This window comes from Microtus oregoni, unplaced genomic scaffold (genome assembly GCF_018167655.1).
Source record: "Microtus oregoni isolate MIOR12 unplaced genomic scaffold, Mior012 000053F_ref0000044, whole genome shotgun sequence".
NCBI lineage: Eukaryota > Metazoa > Chordata > Mammalia > Rodentia > Cricetidae > Microtus > Microtus oregoni.
Genome location: NW_024543829.1, coordinates 13,325,706 through 13,348,673, shown reverse-complemented (window position 1 = coordinate 13,348,673; position 22,968 = coordinate 13,325,706). Strand labels below are relative to the sequence as shown.

Below are 22,968 nucleotides of genomic sequence, written 5' to 3'. Positions count from 1 at the left end.
CAATATAGTAAAAAAAAAATCCAGCTTTATAGGCAGTAAGCCTAGGGTTTGGTGTTTATGTTTTAGGAGGTTGGGGAAATGGTTTAGTGGATACAAACACTTGCTGCTCTTCCAGAGAACCTGGGTTTAGATCCCAGCATCAATGTCAGGCAGCTCATCACCATCTGTAACTCTTAGCTTTAGGAGATCTGATGTCCTCTTCTGGCTTCTGTATGTATGAACATACATTCACACACATATACATGCAAATTACTACAATAAATCTTAATATTTTTTAAAAATTTTTATTTCTTTCTTCCTGTCATAGAGATTACATTACTTTGACTATTTAAATTTTAGACACATATATGTGATCCTTTGGTGCCCCCCCCACCTCCACAAAAAAAGCAAGTTTTAAAGAGTAATCTTCAACATTTCTTTTCCTTTTAGAAGACTGGCGACTCCCCAGTCGTGATGAAGACATCTAGGATGCATCAATCTGCTCCATTAAACCACTTGTAATCTCAAGATAGACATGCTCAAGAGACAGATAGTTATGGTTTTAAATTGCTTAAAATTTTAGGATTGTCCATTACAGCAGCACAACTAACCTATTCTTTGTATGCCTCCGTGTATATGTGTTTGTGTGTCAATATGTGTGTGTGTATGTGTGCAGGTATATGCATGCCAGAGGGCTAAGCTGAATGTCTTTCTCAACCACTCTTCACCTTAGCTTAGTTAGGATCTCTCACTGAATTTGGAGCTCACCAATTTGGACAAGACTAGCTGGCCAGCAAGCCTGAGGGAGCTTTCTGCTTCCATCTCCCCAGCACTGAGATTATACGTGCACTGGAGGTCTCAGTTATTACATGGGTTCTGGGGATTAAACTGAAGTCCTCGTGTGTGAGCAGCACTTGGCTGACTAAGCTATTGCCCTAGTCCCAAGCTAACCTACGATACTGAGCGGATTGCTCACAAAGGTGAATTGTCATTCTTAGACATAGACTGTTTCTTTGCTTATTCATTTCACACATTTATGTCACATTAACCAATGTATTTTAGGACATTAAATATCAAGTTAATAAGTAATAGGAAAGACACTATATCTAGCCCTGAGCAATCATCAACTTAGTTACTTTACTCATAGTAGTCTTTCAGGATATCTGATACAACACAGAACTCTGGTATATAATAAACCACATTCTAATTTAGTGGTTTAAAACACATTAATTCTCAATTTTGACTTGGCTGGGTATTTCTGCAAAGACTGGAATACTCACTACCACCACTTTATTAGACCAGCATAGCTACTTAACTACATTCTAAATCTTATCCTTATACCCAGAGATAAATGCAGCTACTACCTTCATCAAAAAAAAAGCCTCTTTATAGTAAATGGAGACCATCACAGAAAACCACAACTGGATACAATGCAGGAATCAACAGATTGTGGAAAGATCAGCCTCAATGGATACATCTACAACACAGCTCCTATGCCTGTGGCTCAGAGAAGATAGAGGAAAAGGAGACAGAAAAATTTAAGAGTCAGTACACTAAGAAGTCTGCTGTAAAACAATCTCTCCTAGAAATGGCAGCATAAACGACTGGTATGAATGGCAGTATGAATAGATATGCCAACATGGAAGGGGGAAACTTTCGAGGGGTCCCATCCTTAGACAAATAATTATAGGTAACTAATGACTCTGGGATTAGCCTCTGTATTGATTAGTGTAGTGGTTTAAGTATTAGTTACCAGGGTGTGGCACTATTTGAGAAGGATTAGGAGGTGTGAATGTTTTGGAGGAAGTATGTCACCTGGAGTGGGCTTTGATCCATGCCAGGCGCAATCTCTTCCTCTCTGCCTATTGATCAGGATGTAGAGGTCTCAGCTATTTCTCCAGCACCATATCTGCCTGGGTACGGCCATGCTCCCTGCCATGATGATAAGGACTAACCTCTGAAACTGTAAACCACCACCCAATGAAATGCTTTGTTTTATAAAAGTTGCCTTGGTCCTGATGTCTCTTTACAGCAACAGAAAAATGACTAATGCAGTTGGCTGATGCAGAATGATGAGCCCTGAAACCATATACACAAAAGCAACAAAAGACTCAGAAGACTGTGCTTATATATTTGTGCATGCACATATATACATGTATATATGCACTTAGCAGTAATAAAAAGAAGTTATCAAATTGAGGGAGGGTATGAAAAGGGTGGGAGAAAGGGTACCTGAAAGAGTCTGGAGGGAGGAAAGGGAACAGGAAAGTGATGTAATTCTTCTAATAAAATAAATAATAAATACAAAAAGCCAACCAAATCAAACAAGTACCAAAAATCAGAATTATGAAAAAAATGTTTTCAATATTGAAACCCGAGACATTTATTTTTTAAAATGCAGTGATTTATTCATGTATACATTTACTTTACAAGAATATATTTAAGTTTTCATCAAAAACTAAAGTGTTTTTTTTTTTAGTTTTTTGAGACAGGGTTTCTCTGTGGTTTGGGAGCCTGTCCTGGAACTAGCTCTTGTAGACCAGGCTGGTCTCGAACTCACAGAGATCCGCCTGCCTCTGCCTCCCGAGTGCTGGGATTAAAGGCGTGCGCCACCACCGCCCGGCAAACTAAAGTGTTTTTAAGAATTTCTCAAAATCATTTACTGAAGTTTTGGCAATCTCTTTGCAGAATACTTCATCAGGAATAGATACGACCTTGTCCAAAGAGACATAGTTAGGTTTTGCTGGATCATACTGTGCTTTTCCCAAGTAAACAAGAAACAAATGTCTTTCTTTAATTTTAAATATTCTTGTATTAAATACCTGGAAAAGAAAGAAATTTACAATAAAAAGCTGAAATACTAACAAATTTTCTTGGTTACCTACTTTAATAAGTTAGTTACAATGACTGTATGTTCAATAAATATGATTAATGCTATAGGATTTAAGTTATATGGTTTCTGCTCAGAATTATAGTTAAAGAGGCTAAGGGAGTAGATCGGTTTAAAGATAAATGTGTAGGATGGGAGAGGGTCTGAGTTTGATTCCCAGCACACAGGTATTATTAGGTAAGAAATTAGGAGTTGAGTATAGTGATGCCCACCTGCAATCACAGCACTTGGTAAGCTAAGGCAGGAGAGCATCAGAAGAGCAAATCCTCAGGCTTCACCCCAAAACCACCTCATCTGTAACTTGGGAATGAGGCCCAGAAATCTGTTTTAACAAGTTTTTTAGAACCAACATTAGAGAGCAAGATCTCTGTCAGCAAAAGGGAATTGTCTCTGTTTTGATCTTTAAATTCTGTTACCCCCCCCAAAAGAATCAAAATAAAATGAGGCTGCCCCTTTGGGAGGTGATGAGGGAAAGCATGCCTCTTCCTGTTAAAATCCCCAAGGACTAAGGAAAGCACAGCCATTTGACAAAGGAATCATGAGACAGCTAAGTGCCTAAAGCCTGCTGCCACAGAGGTGAAGGGAGGACAAGAGAAGGGCTCACACTGGAGTGACAGTCTGCAGCATAAGGAACTGGGGCTCCTGAAGGGGTGGTCTCAAGCACGGTCTTGGCTGTGGGACACTCCATGGGGAACATACTTTTAGATTTCTTTCCCAGTGTACAAAGTGATAATTGTGCACAAGGAGAGACATGAAGGAAAACAAGTGTTGAAAATTAACTTGAGAACAGTGACCACAGAAAGTATATGCTGCTATGATGTGACATTGGTATGCTTCTAGAATAAAACATCCCTTTGTGTTTCTGCATTGATGGTCATGAGGTTCACAGAAAAAGAAACATGAGATAGAATAACACATAGAAAAAGGAGACCTGTATGGACTGGCACAAGCCATCAGTGGATTTGCAGACAAGGTGCTGGACTAGAAGCCCCCGTGTGAGGTTATGGAGAAGAGTCATAAGAAGAAAAAACAGACTTGACTGCAAAGAGACCGAGAGGAAACGAACAACCAAGACCGGCAGACTCCTACCCTCAAGACACACCTACAGCCTACACAGCCCTCAAAACCCACTACAGGTTTTGGTGAGACAGTGATTCCTGGGCCAGTGGTGGACAGGAGTCTCACATTGTCCCTTTGCTTTCCTTTTTTTGTCAAATAGGGTTGATTTCTGGAAGAGTAACTATTAAGAGTCCATACACACAAAGCAGTATGAACTCGAATAGGTATTATTTCTATGGTTTTCTCTCTCCTATTTACTGAATGAATTGCCCCACGAGCCCTCTACTACTGTGTAAGCTTATTTTAAATTTCTGCCTCCCTTACAAGCCACATATGATTGAGTTCTTTAGTCTTAGTGCTCACACACATTCTAGCCCAGGGCAGATGATTCATTCTATAATGAATGACTGGACCCCACTTGTGGGATGATCTTTTTGTACACTCTAAAGATATGTTTCTAGCTAACGTAACTTTTGATTGATTTAATAAAGAGCTGAATACCCAACAGCTAGTCAGGAGAGAAGAGGCGGGACTTCTGGGGAGAGAGAGAAGCAGAGATGAGAGGCCAGTGAGATGCAGAACAAGTTGGGTGTACAGAAGGGGGATAAGTAAAAGCCGTGTGGCAGAACATAGATTAATAAAAATAGGTTAATTTAAGTTATAAGAACTAGTTGGGAAGAAGCCTAAGCTACTAAAGGCCAAGCTTTCATAATTAATAATAAGTCTCTGTCAATATCAGGGAGTTGGTGGCCCCAAGGAAAGTCTAATGAGAAAGATAGTTACACCCACTGGGTAGGACAAGGTCAGGTTTCCATATAACCCACTTTCAATAATCTATTGCCCCAGGAGACAAGAAACTGTCACTGCTTTTTCATAGATTACTTATAATTATTCCATAAGCTGGAGTCAAACAATTCTAGGCCTCCTATACTTTTTTATAATGTGCCAGCATCATCCTATATTAAGGGCTACTCAGATGGGCAAATAAACATCCCTCTATGTGAAGGAAGTGGACTAAATACAATCTAGTTCTGAGAGTTATTAAGGTTATATATCTTTTCACATCTCTATATCATGAACAAATAAAACAATATTTTTTTAATTTAATGGAGAAAAGTTCAAGGACTATGCTTGAGTTTTCTCCTGATTCCAACAGGCAAAGGGAAGAGTAGGTAAAAAAAAAAGTTACAAGGGAAGAGACAAATTGAGCCTTCTTAGGAGCCCAGCAGCTGTGAACTTGCTACAAATACACAGCACCACACCTGAAGCCTGAGTGCAGAACAAGGGCAGCTGTCTGAGAGAGCTGGGAGATATGTTACCTGCGGGAACTTGACAATGATGTGGTGGGGAATATTCATCACGTTGTGTACATAATCAAAAGTTTCCGTAAGTTTCCTTTTGTTTGCAGTTAGCATCTTTGGGACTCTGGTGACCATATGTTGAATTTCATTATGTTTAAAACCAAGTTCAAGGCGATAAACCTACAAGAAAGTAAATACTTGGAGTCATGAGAAGAAATAGTCTTTTGGTACTATGTTGTAGTGCAAACTGATTCTTCTAAAGTTAAAATAATGACCTTTCAATATTTGGGGGCATTTGTATCACTGCCCCTTACGGGATTATAGCTCACTGGTTGGGGTCACCCAAATTTCAAACCCCTCACCCAAGCAGAAGCTCCTTTACATTGATGGTCATGAGGTCCACATAAAAAGAAACATGAGATGGAATAACACATAAAGAAAGGAGGCCCGTATGGACTGGCACAAGCCATTAGTGTTAGGTTTCCAGACAAGGTGCTGGACTAGAAGCCCCCGTGTGAGGTTATGGAGAAGAGTCATAAGAAGAAAAAACAGACTTGACTGCAAAGAGACCGAGAGGAAACGAACAACCAAGACAGGCAGACTCCTACCCTCAAGACACACCTACAGCCTACACAGCCCTCAAAACCCACTACAGGTTTTGGTGAGACAGTGATTCCTGGGCCAGTGGTGGACAGGAGTCTCACATTGTCCATTTGTACTCTGGTATGCGGAGACTCTCTGCAATCTTGAAAGATAACATGTTATTTGAAACCGAGGTACACTGGAGGCTTGACTTTGGGGAACAACAGTGAGACAGTGATCCAATCTGAAACAGCCTCAGTGTGAGTGAAAACCAGCCTACAAACCACAATCCCAGAGAACTTAACAACAATGCAGACACTAAGAGAGATTTACATAGATCTAATCTATATGGGAAGTAGAAAGTAGAAAAAGACTAGATCTCCTGAGTAAATTGGGACCTTGGGGAAGGATTAAAGGGGAAGGGGAGAGGCAGGGAGGGAAGTAGAGAAAAATGTAGAGCTCAATAATTATCAATAACAAAAGAAAACAGGAATGTAAAGAAATTAGCTTCTCATAGCTTGAAGATATGTTACCTTCATATTTTCTTTCACAGGCTCCAGACTTCCTGTTAGTAGCCTTGGAAGACGAACAACCAGATCTCTAGTCTACAGTTAAAACAAAGTAATTATCATCACTATACATGAATATCTAACTAGTTTGGAAAACTAAGACATTACAAGGAATGCCAAGCTAAAATTTAAAATATGACCCAATCAAAGAAATGACAAAAAGTTTGGAAATATGTATCAACCTAATATTATTTGATGAGAAATCTAACATGGAATCAGAATTTAAGAAGCTATTGATGGTATACTATAAAGTGATGGAGCCTCCTTTTTAATCTATCAGGCTAACACATTTTTGTACAGAAAGTATAATGCATTTATAAGATCTATGTAGGTCAGACACTTAGAAACATGACATTTAAAGGTTACTAAAAGAGAAAATACATTTCCTCTATCTATCTATCTATCTATCTATCTATCTATCTATCTATCTATCTATCCATCCACCCACCCATCCATTTATTTTATTATTTATTTACCTTCTTCACACTCAGTTCAAGCTCTTTCTGAAAAAACCCCAGTCTGTTATCCAGTCTTTCCACGGAGAAGCTCAACAGAAATGGTGCATTTCTGACCATCCGCGCAATATCTGTCTTACTGAAATGTTTTGACTGTAGATAAGCTACTCTGGAGAAATAATAATAAAGAACATATGCATGATAAACATTTCCTATAAAAATAAATTATGCTAATTTCTAAGGTAATATCTAAACTTGTTTTGAGACCTTGAGTAAAAACAGGAGTACTGTACATAATTTCTACCCCACCTCTCCTCTGTCCCATCCTCATCTTTTTAATGAGTTATTTTTACACACACACACACACACACACACACACACACACACATATACTCACAATGTATATATAAATAGAAACTTCTGAGTCTACTCAAGGCAAAATTGGTTCTTTTTTTTAACTATAACTTCTCATAAAAAAAAGATCAATAAAAGTACTCTGTAAGCTGTGTGGTGGTGGTACACTCCTTTATCCCAGTAGAGACAGGTGGATCTCTAAGTTTGAGGCCAGCCTAGTCTACAGAACAAGTTCCAGGACAGTCTGGGCTACACAGAGAAGCCCTGTCTCGAAAACCACCTTCTCCCCAATAAAACCCTCTGTAATATCCCACATATGGACACATTTTCAGGAGAAGCACTGACAATTTTTTTTTATTAGTTTCATTTACTTTAAATGAGAAAATAATTCTAATATACTTCAGGTAGATCTTTAAATTAAACAAACCATTATTATATGTGTATGATGGGGGAGGGGCACATACACATGCCTTGGGGCACAAGTGGAAGTCAGAGGGCAATCTTAGGGGTTGGCCTTAGCCTTCCACCTTATTTTGAGACAGGGTCTACACCATTGCTCACAGCCACATAAGCCAGGTTAGCTATGTGTGAGCTCCAGAAGATTCTATTTTCTGCCTCCCACCACCAAAAGCTGGCCGAGATTACAAATACGTGGCAAAGCACCTGACTTTTTGTGGATTCTGGCTCTCACACTTGGATGGCAAACACTTTATCCACTGAGCCATCTATTTCCAGCCAAAATTTTTAGCTTTGAGACAGAGTCTTATTACTTAGCCCAGGTTAGCCTTGATCTTTTCATTTTCTGGAATTAGTTTCCCAAGTGCTGGGATTACAAGCATGTATTACATGCCTCACACAAAACAATATATATTTATATAAACTACATACAGTTGATTCATTTGGAAATTCTACAAAGGACCTGCAATTTTAGACACTAAATTATTTTCACTGAAAAGAAAATAAGTACATAAAATTGGTGCTATTATGGATAGTATAGAAAATAAGCCTGCTATATCTAGCAAAGCCAAAAATCAAGTTTTAATTAAATATTTTAGATCCCTGCCTACTCAGTAGAAACTTACTGTTTATCATTCATATTTTTGAGTATATATAGATGAAATACTACAAAAATTCAAATAAACATTTCTCTACCCAGTCAGGAACATGTGACAGGCAACTTGAGCAAGAAACTTGCTTCCTTAACACAGGTTTCTTTCACAGAATTAAATGTAGGGAGATGCTTTATACAGTAAGCAGTCAAGATTCTGGAATTTGGCCATCTTGGTTGGAATACTAGCTCTGCCATCTATGCTATGTGTGTAATCTTGGGAAAATTACTTAAACTTTCTATACCTCATGTAATAATTATGTGAAACCTCTCAAGTGATTCCCACTGCCTGATATTCATGCTTTCCTGGAATAAATCTGGAGCAATGAGGCAAACTGACTTTTGAATGGTGAAGGAATCTCTACTGAAGACAGGATGCTGAGTGTGAAGTTCTTAGAACCACCCTTTGCCTGTGCCACATGAAAGTTTGTATCACAGGAGCTGATAAGTCCCATAACAAGAAAGAATCAGTCTGACGCCTAGTTCAGTGCCTTAACTATGTAAGATGTTCAATGTAAGAAATGCAGATGTTTTGAGTTTCATTTTTTTCTTACTTCACAGAAAAGGAATTAGTTTATTATTAACTCAAGAAACTGCTAAACCCTTACTGGCTCAATCCAATGTGGAGAACCGTCTAGAGCACTTGTTTTCAACCTGTGAGTGGAAACCCCTTTAGGAGAGGGTTAACCAACCCTTTCACAGGGGTGGCATATCAGATGCTTACATTCCAAATCATAACAGTAGCACAATTATAGTTGTGAAGTAGCAATGAAAATAATTTTATGGTTGGGATGACCACAGCATGAGGAACTGTACTAAATGGTCAAGGCATTAGGAAGGTTGAAAACCACTGATCTACAGGGATTGTTACTGAGCAGCAAGAGGAGATAAGTGTGATCTTGGCAGGACCAGAGGAAAATTACCCTAGGCAGAGACTGAGAAAAATGTCCAACTGATGTGAGAGATGGCTGAGGTGGAACTGAGGGGTCCTGGCATTTCACTGAGGTGAATGCAAAAAGTTAGGAGTGATAGTTGTGATTTGGGTAATAAGGCAAACAGAATAGTATTTCCACTCAATGTGTCTGAGAATACACTCCATGATGAAGTCAGAGTTAACTTAAGAACAGGGCCATGTTCTGAGTGGTATTATGTATATTAATGTGTAATACATCAACAACTTACAGTAGATGTTTTCACAGATTAATAACTCTCTGATGAATGAAGTGCAAAACTGTTTATAAATGCTCTAACGGTCATCAACTAATCTTGGCTGTCAACCTGACTACACCTGAATCAACTAACCCCAAGTTGCTGGGTATACCTATGAGGGATTTTTCTTTTTCTTCTTCTTCTTTTTTTAAAGATTTATTTATTATATATACAGTATTCTGCCTCCATATATGCCTGCATGCCAGAAGAGGGCACCAGATCTCATTATAGATGATTGAGCCACCATGTGGTGTAGGTAGAGGACTGCTCATTCGTTTCCAGGACGCCCAGACCCCAAATAATCAAACAGCAACTACATTACTTACAATACTGTTTGGCCGATAGCTTAAGCAAATTTCTAACTAGCTCTTACATCTTAAATTAACCGATTTCTATTATTTTATATTTTACCACGAGGCTCATGATTTACCCGTACCAGCATCTATCTCCTCTGGCGGCTACATGGTTTTTCACTGACTCCACCTACGTTTTCCACTTTTTGCATGTCTAGTTCATACAGCACACCATTAAGTAGTCCAGGCAAGAACATTTTCTTGCCCAAATGGCTAGCCAGCTCCATAAGAAGCCTTTTCAATGCCAACAGGAGCAGATGCGTCTCATTTTGTCATGAAAGTCATAAGTTCTTAAAACATTTAAAATGTCATATTCTTTATGAAAAATTGAAGGATTATCTAACTGAAATATATTTCTATATATCAAGAAAACCTATCTGACATGACTACAAGTCTGACTATTATAGATGACTATTAACCTGTATTTCTTAATTATATATCACATTTTTAAATGAGCTGCACAAACACAATACCTTAATCAAGAGCAGATATATATATAATATATATATATTATATATATAATAAAATTGACCTTAAATTTGTATCAATAGGCCAAGATCCATACCAATGCATTGTATTTATCTCTAGAGCATATCCTCCTTTAAATGTAAATAAACATTTATAAACAATATTTGGGAATTTGGGTGTAGTTCTCTCCAAATGCTTCCTGCTTTTTGTTGGGTAAAGTATTTTATTGGGGGGGGGTGGATTATGGAGATCTTTCAGAGGGTCTTGATCCATCAAACCCACATTAGTCTGGAAGAAATCCACAGGTTCTTATCCTCTGTAGAGACAAAAGAAGAATCTCTTCCAAAACGATATATCCTTAGACTCAAATTTTGAAGTCAAGATACCTTTAATATATATTGGTTTAGCTTAGCAGCTTGTACAATGAAATGTCTCTTTGTACTTAGCTCATTCACAGCCAAAAATTTAAAGAAAACACAATAATATACATAATCCAGATTCTCTGTGTATATTTCATTTTTACATGGCTTAGTTTTCTTTACTCTATTACTTTTTCTACAAGTTTAATATTGATTTTATTACCTTTACTCTTTTAATCTATGACTGCCTATATTCTATCTTTTTAAAGATTTTATTTTTTTATATTCTTTTTCTTCTCTCTCAAGTCTATGTACAGTTAGTTATTCTACACTGTGACCCATTTAGAGGTCTTTCCCATCTGAATTTGTCTTTATTGCATATCTGTAATCCTTTTCTGACCAGGAACACTTTTAAAATGATAAGCAGCTTGATTGCAGCAGCTCTAGATGCCGGCTCTGCCTCTCTCTGCCTCTCAATATGAAGGTACCATTAGCACCGGGTAGGAGCTACGTTCACCAGCTTAACTCTAAGAAGAAGCATGAAGCACATAAAAACTTTTTATCTGAGTAACAACTAAATCTGCCAGGCAGTGAGGCAGTGTACTTTGTGGCCTGGAAATATCTCTGTGTGTGGTGGTGGGAATCCGCCATGTTCTCCTGCCTGTACACTCCTAGCAGACCCGACCCTGCCGACTGCCCAGGTGGGGAGTGCTGAGCCACAGGCATAGTCTCAGCTACTTTTCTCCTGACCCCAAATGGGCATATAAGCATTTGGACCTGAAGTGAGTGGTGGGCACTAGCCCCAAACGTTTCAGACCACACTGGCACCCCAATTTGTAGGTGGAGACTGATCGTTCATTTCCAGGCCACCCAGACACAGAAACTATATTACTTGGAATATTGTTTGGCCAATAGCTTAAATGTATTTCTAGCTAGAGCTCTTATATCTTAAATTAACCCATTTCTATTATTTTATATTTTACCACAAGGCTCGTGGTTTACCAGTACTGGCATCTGTCTCCTCCAGCAGCTACACAGTGTCCCACTGACTCTGCCTATTTTTTCCTCTGAATTCCCACCTTACTCTATTCTGCTAAACCACGGGTCAAAACAGCTTTATTCATTAACCAATAAAAGCAATACATATACAGAAGGGCTTCCCACACTAATGTGGTTGCTGAGAATTGTACTCAGGACCTCTGAAAGAACAGCCAGTGCTTCTAACCTCTGAGTCATCTTTCTAGACTTGAGGGATTTTTCTTAATCAGGTTATTTGATAGGGGAAGACCAACCTTAAATCTGGCCAGACCATCTGATGGCAGCCCACATAAAAAGACCTAGAAGGAGGAAGGTTTTGCTTTTTTGTGTGTTGCCCTCACTCTACCTGACAAGCAGGAAATTAATTTATCCGGTTGCTTTTGGCATTCCTTTGATGGTATCAGTACCAACTTCTTTGGGATTCCACCTACACACCGGGAAGTCTTCATGATTCAGCAGCTGTCTAGGTCTGCTGAGATGTCCAACTTCATGGACTAAACAACTAGAGCATCCTTGGCCTTTTGGTCATGAGACAGTCATTGTTGGACTAGTGAGTTACAGCCTATAATCCATTCTAATAAATATATATTAAAAGGCTACCAGTTTCCTTATTTAGAGAGCCATGATTATGATAAAGGGAATAACCTTTCAACTTATGGAAAAGTTTTAACTTTTATTATATATTATATAATATATTAAATTATATTATATTTATATTATAAACAAATTGCTCAAAGAATACTAAATGTCTCCTATCAAAAATTAGAAATGTTAGGTATGACAGCACACATCTATAACTCCAGTACTTAGAAGGCCAAAGTAGGAGGGTTATGAGTTCAAGGTCAGTTAGGGGTACATAATGAGACCATGTCTCCAAACAAGAAAAAGTAAAGAAAACAATCACAACAGCCACAATCTATGAACTTGTAAGTGTACTTAGATAATTTACTATTTGTTAATAGAGATTTTAGAAAGACATTTCCAGGTTCTGAAGAGAAGTATTTCAATACTAATTGATTAATACGTTAAAAAGAAAAGCAACTGACAGTTGACAAAACAACTGTTTTACTCTATTTGCATTAAAAGGGCATAACGGAAAGAACCACTCATAGTCACTCAACAGATCCTTGAATAGCAGACTAGAAAATTTCTCACACATACATGAGTAATTCTTCCATAAGCACTTCCTAGGTTATGTGGAAATCATTTCAAACTTTACCTTGTCTTAAGATTTTCAAGATCTTCAGAGAAAATAGCATAATTTTTTGTCAGGAATGGTCCCAGGTGGTTATCTTCTAAACCCAAATCTTTAAGAAATAGGAGTATTTGCTTAATGTCTTTTTCAAAATCCAGTCTTAGAAGGAAGTTGGCTACATCAAGATGTCTTTCTATCTTTGACAAATCCACTCCTGTAACAAATGGAAAGGATTGGTTTAAAGTCAATTTCTTATTCAGTCATTAATTTCATACAGGAAAAATTACTGATGACGAATCATCTATTTAAGAGAGAAATGACAAATGGAAACAAAGTATTTTTAAATGAAACTGGTTGTAGAAATAGATTAAAATTAATTATAGTGTTTATATCCAAGGTCAACATAGAGGTAAATTTTCCCCAAAGAGAAAGTCACTAAATCACTCAGCTTCTTGGGAGGCTAAGTCAGGAGAATCATACGTTTGAGGCCTGCTTGGGTTACACAGTGAACTCATGGTCAATGGTGAAACTTGAAGAGAATACTTGAAAGTACAAAAATAAAATAAAATCTACAAAGGCTAGAGAGATAGTTCAGTGATATAGTGCTTGCTTAGTATACATAAGACCACAAGGTCAATCCTCAATAGGACAAAACAAAACCCATTTCCTAAAGTGATTTTAGAGGCACCTTCATACAAAGCAATGAAATAACATTGTCCCCTAGTAGCATCCACAATCAAAAATATCATTATATCCACTCACCAAATTTAGAAACACATGTAATTACAAATCTAAATTTCTTGCTATGAGTATGTGCATACCCACCCAAACCACACACCGAACACAGACCAGAAGCAGACCCAGAATGAACATAAGCAATTTATCACACACTAGTGATGGCATTTTAATTCAATAAGAAAGATAATACTAGTCATTAAAGTACAATGAGATCACTAGTTACACTAAAATGTTTCTGTGTCTTATTTGCAGATTGATTGATAATCTAAATATATGCTAGTTCTACACATAGAAAACAAAGAACGTAAGCAAATATTAATTATGGAAAAACAAAAAAGTCCATGGCTAGCTTTCCACTTACTTTGTAAGAGAAAGGTTTAGAAAGCTACCCAATAAACTGATAATAGTGTTTATACTTGGGAGCAAGGGTACCTCTTGGAATAGCTGAACTTCTATCAACTACATATAATTCTTTTGTAACTTTAAAATCACACAAAATCAAGTCTAATCAATGAATGAATAAAAAAAGGAGATGGAAGCCAGTTTCAAAAATCTGTGATAATTGGGGAAACAAAGCTTTAAAAGTAACCTAAAAGACTTGAACTCCAAGTGATTTTACACATGTTGGAGGGCCTTGCGCAGTTTGAGTTGTCACACCCTGGCTGTGAGGAAATGGAAACCTGTTTTTAGTAGTAGTGGGAGTGCAGAATCCCATCAGGAGAGCTTAAGTCCTCAGCTCACTCAGAATTCTACTAAAATGAAAAGCTGGACACTGCCTACTGTGGACCAGACACTTCTGCTAAGCACTGGGATGAAGATAAGCAATACATGCTCTAAAAGATGTGGACATTGCATCTCTTACTGTCACATATATTTAGTCATCAGTCAGATCTGGAAAGAAGAAACATTATCCTACAGAGCTCAAACACAAAGAAATATAATACAGTGGCATGAGCAGAGTAAATGGACACACAATGTCTATCTAGCAGTGAGATAAGGAGGCCAAGCCTTTTCCAGAGCACAGAGAGAAATGTAAGCTATTAGTGAAGTGTTGCAAGACAGACGCTGTTGCCATGGGACGAACAGTTACAGGGCCTGAAGAAGAGTGACCTGACCTGGACCTTCTGGCCTTTATGTTGCTCTGGCAGTAGTTGCCTAGAAGTCAGCTGGCACAGGAGCCCTGTGCACAGGACTGGCCTCCTAGGATCTTGAACAAGCAGAGAAAGGAGGAAAACAAACAGAAGAGTACTACAACTTTACCACTAAAAATACTGACAAACAACAACGGATCCTCCAAGTCACTGCCATTTACAGTTACTTCTAAGACATGCTACTGAGCTTATTAGCATATACAAAAAGAATGACTGAAACATATCTGAAAGCTCTAAGTATACTGCAAATTATTTATAGGTCTGGACCATGGTGATCCTTCATCACCCTGAGTACCTGCTGTAGGCTAGGGAAGCTGTTCTGGAAGAAAAGGTAACTTACTCTCCTGCACACTCATAGCAGGTGTCAGATGTCATCTCTCACCTTTGAACTTACTTCAGAACATCTTTTAAGCTGTGAACAGTCCGAAATTCAATAGATATTTTAGGTATATCTACATCTTTCTGTGGATATTTAAAACATACTTAGTACATCACAGATTTCCAGAACTTACTAAGTATGGGAACTTTGTACCCTCCCACCAACATCTCCCGATAGCCCCCTCCCCATCCCAAATCACCATTCTTCTCTTTCTCTGCTTCTACTAAGACATGTCTTTGCATGCAAGTCCTCCAAGTCTTGTTGGAAATGACGGTACGTCACTGTCTGCTATTGATGACCAGTATTCCATTGTGAATTTGTGCAACGCATTTCTTTTAACAATTCAGTAATTGATGGATACGTAGGTTAATAAAAGAGGCTTTATTTGTATTTCTAATTTTGGACTTCTCATTTTACTTCCATCTTCATCTTCCAGTTCTTCTCAAATAGCTATTTGTTATCCTGACTAGTCTAGAACTCACTATGTAGACCAGGCTAGCCTTGATCTCAGAGATCCACCTACCTCTTGCTTCACAAAGAGATTCCAAGCCTAGCCTCACATGAAGCTTTTTGAGAACATAGATTCCTTAGGTACCTACATATTTGGGTAACATCTGGCGAACTAGGTCCTAAACAGGAGTGAAACATTACCATATTTTGTCATTAGTACAGGTATAAAAGCAGGCAAAGTGGAACTCAGAAGGGTCACTCAGATACCAGGGCCAGAGAACACATTTCAGAAGCTATTTGAACTTGAGATAAGTTCTCCAACTGCCAGTCAACTAAAAGAGTGATGTAGGCAAGAGGAGAGACTGAAAAGATGAGCAGGAGGAAAGCAGGGAGAACTCGAAGACCTTTGAAAGCTTCGAAGATTTGAAGCAGGGCTAGAGAGATGGCTCAGAGGTTAAGAGAACTGACTGCTGTTTCAGAGGTCCTGAGTTCAATTCCCAGCAACCACATGATGACTCACACCCATCTATAATGAGATCTGGTACATAATAAATAAATTAAAAAGAAAAATAAAATTTAAAAAAAGATTTGAAGCAGTTAACCAGCGCTTTCAATTAGCAATTTAGAAGGAACACTAACACCATAGAGATTTTTCAGGGTCAAAATAGCTGAATAGGAAGTTATCAAGTTAGGGTCTGTGAGTTTGGCTCAGTAGGTATAGTGCTTGCCTTATAAACATGAGGACTTGAGTTTGCTCTCCAGAAGCCATGTTAAAAAAAAAAAAAAAAGTCTGGCAGGGTGCTGTGCACTTTTAATTCCAGCACTGGGTAAGTGGAGACAGACAAATCCCTGAGGCTCATTGGCCAGTCAGTTCAGCCTATTTGCAAGTCCAGACCAAGGAAAGAAGCTGGCCTAAATCAAAACAACAAAACAAAAGGAATCAATCAAAAGAAAATAAAAACTATCTTTTGGCCACATGTATACACACACACACACACACACACACACACACACACAAACTCATACATAGGATTATCAAGGTAGGTAAGTGACAAATGAGTCCTAAAGAAGTGGCAACTACAGAATAAGAGCAAACTTGAGAGAGACAGAATATGGAGGATTAGGTTCTAAAAAGATGTCAAGGAGGGAGGGAGAAAAGAAAGAAACAAGGACAACCCCTAAGAGTCTCCTACATTGGCGCAGGTATTTTTTTTTTCCTATTTCTGATAAACAAAACAGCTCTCCAAGATGTGGTGAATGAGAAACAAAAAGGGAGCTTCTTTGGTGAAACAAGATTTATCTATATCCCCCAAACACACCATATGAAAACAGAATTATCAAAATAAGACACAGAAAGGCCCACAAATAAGAATTCTAATGGAAGATGCCAGTATGTGAAACACTAAAAGTTTTAGAATTTGTACTTTTTGGATTTTGGATGATCAATTGGTAAAGTCTATGCAGATATTCCAAAAAATATGAAAAAGCCTCAAATTTCAAACACTCTCGGTTCTTGGCATTTTGGGTAAGGAATACTTGCGGTTGTTTGAATGAAAATGATCCCATTGGCTGATAGGGAGTGGCACTCTTAGGAGGCGTGGCCTTGTTGAAGGAAGTGAGTCACTAGCAGTGAACTTTGAGGTTTGATGTTTAAGCCAGGCCTTGTGTGACTCTTCCTGATGCCTGCAGAATCATGCAGCTCTCTCAGCTCCTCTCCAGCACCATGTCTGCCTGCATGCCACTATGCTTCCAGTCCACCCTAATTAAATGTCTTCCTGTATAAGTATTGCAGTGGTGATGGTGTCTCTTCACAGCAATAGAAACCCTAAGACAATACTCAACACCCATTAAACAACAACAACAACAACAACCAGAAACTGGAGACTTTAGAGAATAAGAGGTCCAAGTAAAAACATGATACTATGTGGGAACATTGATTCCTCAATCTCTTAAATATCCAATTCCTCTCAACTCCTTAGGGTCATTACTGAGAAATCAAGAAATCAAACCAGACTCAAGGAAAACAGATTCAACAAGGTTGCTACATTTCAGACAGTACCAAAAGAAAGTGTGCAATGAATAGCTCTAGCTGCCTTTAATTCAAGGATAACCTACTAGCCAGCATATTAAGAAAGTTATGGTACAGGCTGAAAGAACAATCCAGATGAGGGCAGAAAGCTCCAGGAGGAAGGTCAGGGGAAAACAATGCAGAAAACAGTTCACCATGGGTCAACAAACTAATGCATGACAGGCTGACTGTAGGTTAGAAACTTACCAAGCTGCACTAGCTGCTGCAGAGTCTCGGAATGATCTATGTAGTCTCCAAGTGTGAAGGAGGATAAGGGCAACAGAGGGTGTGCAACAATCTGAATAGCCTCCTCCTCTGAAATTGGTTGTATCGGAGACAGCGAAGGTAAGTCATCCAATTCTTTGCAGCAAGTCATGAGGAAAGAGAGAAGCCAGTCAGCTGTCATGTACATACGGAACATTCTATAAAGGGGCTACAGAAATGGTTCAGTGGTCAAGAGTATGTACTGCTCTTGCAGTTTGGATCCCTACATCAGAAAGCTCACAATCTTATAACTCCAATACCATCTTGTGGGCTTCATGGGCATCTATACTCATATGTGCACACACATACACATATGCATAATTAAAAATCACCTTAAAAAAAGAAAACAACCCCAAATCTACTTCTATAAATATTCTATCTTCCCTAGTTTGTGTCTTTCATTGGTTAAGTACTGAGATCATTTCAGAATTAGATGTTTATGAAGTGCAAGTTTAAAGTGATGGTCCATACCTGTAATCCCAGCATTCCACTGGGCATGCTGAGACAGGAGAATTATAGCAAGTCTGAAGCCAGCATCGCCTAAGAGTGGTGACCTCCATGTCACAAAGGTCCAAAAATATCCTAAGATATAAGAGTACCCAAAGAGACCAACTATTCTCTCTTCAAGGTATGAAGTTTGTTGGTAAAGTTCAAGACATTCAATCTATTTTTGAGACAGTGAACACAACCCAGGCAATCATCCTGCCTCGTCTTCTTAAACGCTAGGATTACAGGTATGAGTCATCTTCTCTGGGTAAGACACAAAACTATTTCTCTTCACTTTTCATCAACATGTAAGAATGTTAAAGATCAACTGCTCTTCAGCAACATTTTGAGAGACATGGCTTGTGAACTTGGCCAAATGTATGGCTTTTTTTAATATCCCAAATTCACATTCTAAAGTTATGCTATTCTGAATTTATTCATTTTGATCCAGTGCCCTCCTCTCTAAATTCTCTTAAGAGAATGTCTATGTTCTACCATCTGTAAACCTTTGCAAGTCCTCTAATTTGCCCTGATATGGATTCTTTGCTATTGTTTTAATATGATTTGGTATGAAAGAAATTTGAAGCTGTGACTTTAAGGAATCCAGACTATGGTCTCTTACTGTTTTACTCTCTTAACTATCCTCACTTTTTTCACAGCCAGCTTCTCTTCCTTGCCTCCCCTTTTAAATTCATTCACATTCTACTAATGGAACATATTTTACCTGTGACATAATAATATATTCCTACATCAAGAGGCATGTAAAAGGGAGAGTTGACTATAAAGCAATTCAAGGGAAACCTGAAGTGTAAACTCACTGTTCCCACTTGGAAACTATTATAAAATACATATGTCAAACATATATACATATAAATATATAAATAATTAAAAATAAATATAATTATAAATATGTCAAAACTGTATACCCCAAAGATAAATATCAATTAAACCTTAATAAGTCTAACAAATGCCCAAAAAGACATGCCAAAAAGACACTTTTCAAGAGAAGCTATAAAATCAAATATTTAAAAAGCAAATGTATTACATATTTAGCTACAAAAAACCACAAATTAACCTGGGAACTTACTAAAATAACAGTTTAATAAAACTAAATGAATAGAACCGATACTGTTCCTTTTCCTGCCTGGTACGAAACAGGACATGGAATGGACGAGTATTGTCTAAATATGTAGTGTTGTGTGATACTGTTTGTGTTATGACAAATAAAGCTTGCCCTGAGATCAGAGGATGGAGCTAGCCATTAGTTAAGCATAGAAGCCTGGTGGTGATGGCTCCACCTTTAATCACAGCACTAGGGAGGTGGAGAGAGAAAGTGATTGTGGGGCTGGACTGAAGGAGACAGATAGGAAGCACTAGTGGCTGCTTCTCTGATCGTCTAGGTTTTTACCCTGATATCTGACTCCTGGCTTTTTATTAAGATTAATTAGATTAATGCTTCAATGTAGCATGATCAAAACAACCCCTGAAAAGGGGACTCTTCTCAGTGTTCAGAATTACCTTCAAGAAACAGCTCAGATTCAAGGCTGGGTATCCTCTCCGGCTTTTCACTCACTGAAGGGAACAGAGCGTTTTGCTCAGAACTGTTCTCTTGCCTATTAGGGTTGGCAGTCTGGAAACTATTCCACAAGGAGGATGTCTTGTAAGTCTTAATTCCCCAGAGGCGAAAGCAATTGTCAGAGGACAACAGAGTCTGAGACGAGAAGCCATTTGACAATGTTTTTCCTGGTCTTGTAGAGCGTTTTGTGATCTGCACAGCTTTAATGAAATTACTCAGTTTAATTGAGTTGAACCATCTGGGTATCTGCTCAACTAACAAGGCCATTTTTTTTCTCAGTCTACAAAGGAAAAACACAACCATCAAAAGAAGATAGATTAACTTACTCAAATGTTTAAACCAGTAGTGAAACAGCAAATGAATAATAATAAATTTCTTCCTAAAATAAAAGATTTAAACAAATATGTCCAGGGTAGTCAAATGTTTCTTATATATGAAAAGCCACAAACAAAGGCAGTCTCAGCTACCAACCAAAACAGGAACTTCAGAACTGGAAAAATAAAGATATGCCTTACAATTTAAAAACAAGACAAAGAATGATTTTAAACCAAAAAGTCTGTAATTGCTCAAATTACAACAGATCCAAACCAACTATTAATTTTATCTTCAAAAGGAAAGAATAACAGTAATGCAATGAAATGCTCTTAGAACTTGGTTTGAAGTGTGTCTAGGAAATATATTGTGATTATAATGCTGAGTTACTAAAATATATTTTATGCCTATAAAATAGTCAAAAGTTAAAAAAAAGAAACCCACTGTTTTAAAAGAGTCATAAATGTTATAATTGTCTGTTCATTGTATCTCATTCCAGACTACAAAGCAATGTCTCATGCTTTAAATTGGTATGTACTTTAAAGTCTCTTACATAAAATACTATATATTTAATCCAATGCTGCTTTACCTGTTGAGAGCCAGTACAGTCAAGCTCAGACTCAGCTCTCCAGTCAGATTCTATACTGTAGTTATAACTCACCTATACCAGGCAAACAGCCTTCATCTACTTCAGGGCTCCCTTCCTGGGACCCGGCTGTCTTCGTGGCCTGCCGTGGTCTTGAAACCTGCTTCCTGCCGCCACTCAGGGACCTGCAGCGTTTGTTTTTAAACCTTAACACAGACAGACAAAAAATGTTAATTATCAATTAACTCTTGCTTATGCCTTTGTATTTTGTTTATTTACACAGTGGAATTCAGCTTGTTTTAGGCCCTGAATCACGGGTCTAGTCTCACAAACACTTGAAGGTCTGTAGTATGGGGGTGTTGGCTAAGAGCAAATCTCTTTCCTTCTTAAGTGACCTGAGGAAGGGTGTGCTTGCAATAACCTTGTGGGATAGGTAACTTTTGTTAAATTTTAGGAACTTCCAAACCTGTCAAAATTTCCCTCAAACTTCTTATGTTCTTCATAATAGTGACATCAAAGTGGTAACCGAGTTATGTCACCTAAACAAGACCAAACTTTTAGTGAAGCTTCCACACAGCCAGAATGGTCCTATCCACAAACGGTCAAGGACAGGTATGAACAATGTTACTCAACACAAAATCATAAGCTTTCTTAAAACATTTTCCCCATGGTGGTTGTAACTTTTTTTGTTTGTTTGTTTTTTGTTTTTCAAGACAAGGCTTCTCTTTGCTCTGTGGACCAGGCTAACTTTGAACTCACTGAGATCTGCCAGCCTCTGCCTCCCAAGTGTTGGGATTAAAGGCGTGCGCCACCACCGCCTGGTGACAACCAGGTTCTTGATGTGAACTGCGGCAGTGTCAAGACTGGACATGCTATTCTAGCTCACGGTGATGGAGGCCCAAAAACTCCACATAATGCTTTTATGTGTGCTGTGCTGGTGAAAATTTATCCTGGGCTACATTCTCAGCTCCAACATATGTTTTTTATAAAGGTGGAGAACACAACAGAACGATTTGTATAAGCACTTTGTGATACTTCCAAACCAATTCCCAGAGTCTGTCCGGAAACCTTCCTACATCTAGTGGGCTCACTGTTAAATTCTTTTTCCACTCAAAGATCTGAGTGCTAAACATTCATTTTTACCCTCCACTTTTACTTGCAACTACACTCCCCTCACAAAACCGCTTCAAAGTCTAAGCCATCAGAACAACCCACTATGCAGAAGAAAAAAGCTCGGCCCCCTCCCTGAACCCACCTTCCCAGGAACTCTCCTGCACCAAGTTAGGACCTTGAACCTCAGGGGGTTCGGATTTGTTTTGTGGGAGCGATTACAGGACAAGTGCAGACACACACACAGCTCTCAGAAACGAGTAAAGACTTGCACTCGTGTATAATGCCCTGCGGTGTGTACATTAGGAAGATTTAAGAAGAAAAAAGAATTCTTAACATCTCTCAAGCTGTATCCTGCACTATTTTGTTAGGAACAGGAAAAAGAGCGTGAACAGATTTTTCTAGGTTCAAGATCTCTGTTTTTTAACTAACCCCGGCACTCTAGAGATGAAAGGCACACTTCGTAATAAAGGGCCTCTAGGCAGCGCAGCCTCCCTCCCTACGGTCATTTAACCAACATTCTTTAACCTTGCGTAGTGTAGGTTGCCTTAGAGTCCCTAACAGAACTTCGGCAGGCAGCCGCTACACTCTCGGGCCCCCTTCTAGTGCTGATAAACAAGCCAGGTAGCTTTGCCACCTACAGAACAAGCCCGAATCCCCTCTCCGGGTCACTGAGAACCTACCAGCCCTCGCGAGGCTCCCAGTTGCTGCTCTTGCTGAGTGCAGGCAGATCGGGCTCCAACACCGCCAGGCCTCCTGCTCTCCCAATTCACCTGGGCCAGGTCCGCGGCGGCGCAGAACGAGCCCGGCTGCACTGCCGGGTCGCCCAGCAAACCAGCCAGCGATTCGCGGTGCGGGGCCCCGCGCCGCCACCTACGTGAGCTGCGCTCCGAGTGGGCGAGACCATCGGCGGCGGATTGGGAGGGGGA

General features: G+C 38.8%; 1 protein-coding gene across 1 annotated transcript; it reads right to left on the bottom strand.

Moving 5' to 3' along the window:
- Positions 1-2,361: 2,361 nt before the first annotated feature.
- On the bottom strand, positions 2,362-22,891 carry Mterf3 (mitochondrial transcription termination factor 3). The gene is made up of 9 exons (XM_041637498.1): positions 22,723-22,891; positions 21,005-21,135; positions 19,974-20,311; positions 17,913-18,065; positions 12,944-13,133; positions 6,857-7,004; positions 6,345-6,416; positions 5,248-5,409; positions 2,362-2,801 (listed from the first exon to the last, which is right to left on the bottom strand). The coding sequence occupies exons 3-9, from the start codon at positions 20,296-20,298 to the stop codon at positions 2,607-2,609; spliced, it is 1,245 nt and encodes a 414-aa protein (XP_041493432.1). The 5' UTR covers positions 20,299-20,311; positions 21,005-21,135; positions 22,723-22,891; the 3' UTR covers positions 2,362-2,606.
- Positions 22,892-22,968: the final 77 nt, after the last annotated feature.

Bases quoted from the DNA above. Each gene is read 5' to 3' on its own strand.
- Mterf3 (XM_041637498.1), bottom strand. From the start codon at position 20,298: ATGGCCTTGTTAGTTGAGCAGATACCCAGATGGTTCAACTCAATTAAA. The intron at 6,417-6,856 runs GTAAATAAATAA...TTTTAACTGTAG, and splicing joins TTGAACTGAGTGTGAAGAAG to ACTAGAGATCTGGTTGTTCG. The intron at 2,802-5,247 runs GTAACATATCTC...TTTCTTTTCCAG, and splicing joins TCATTGTCAAGTTCCCGCAG to GTATTTAATACAAGAATATT.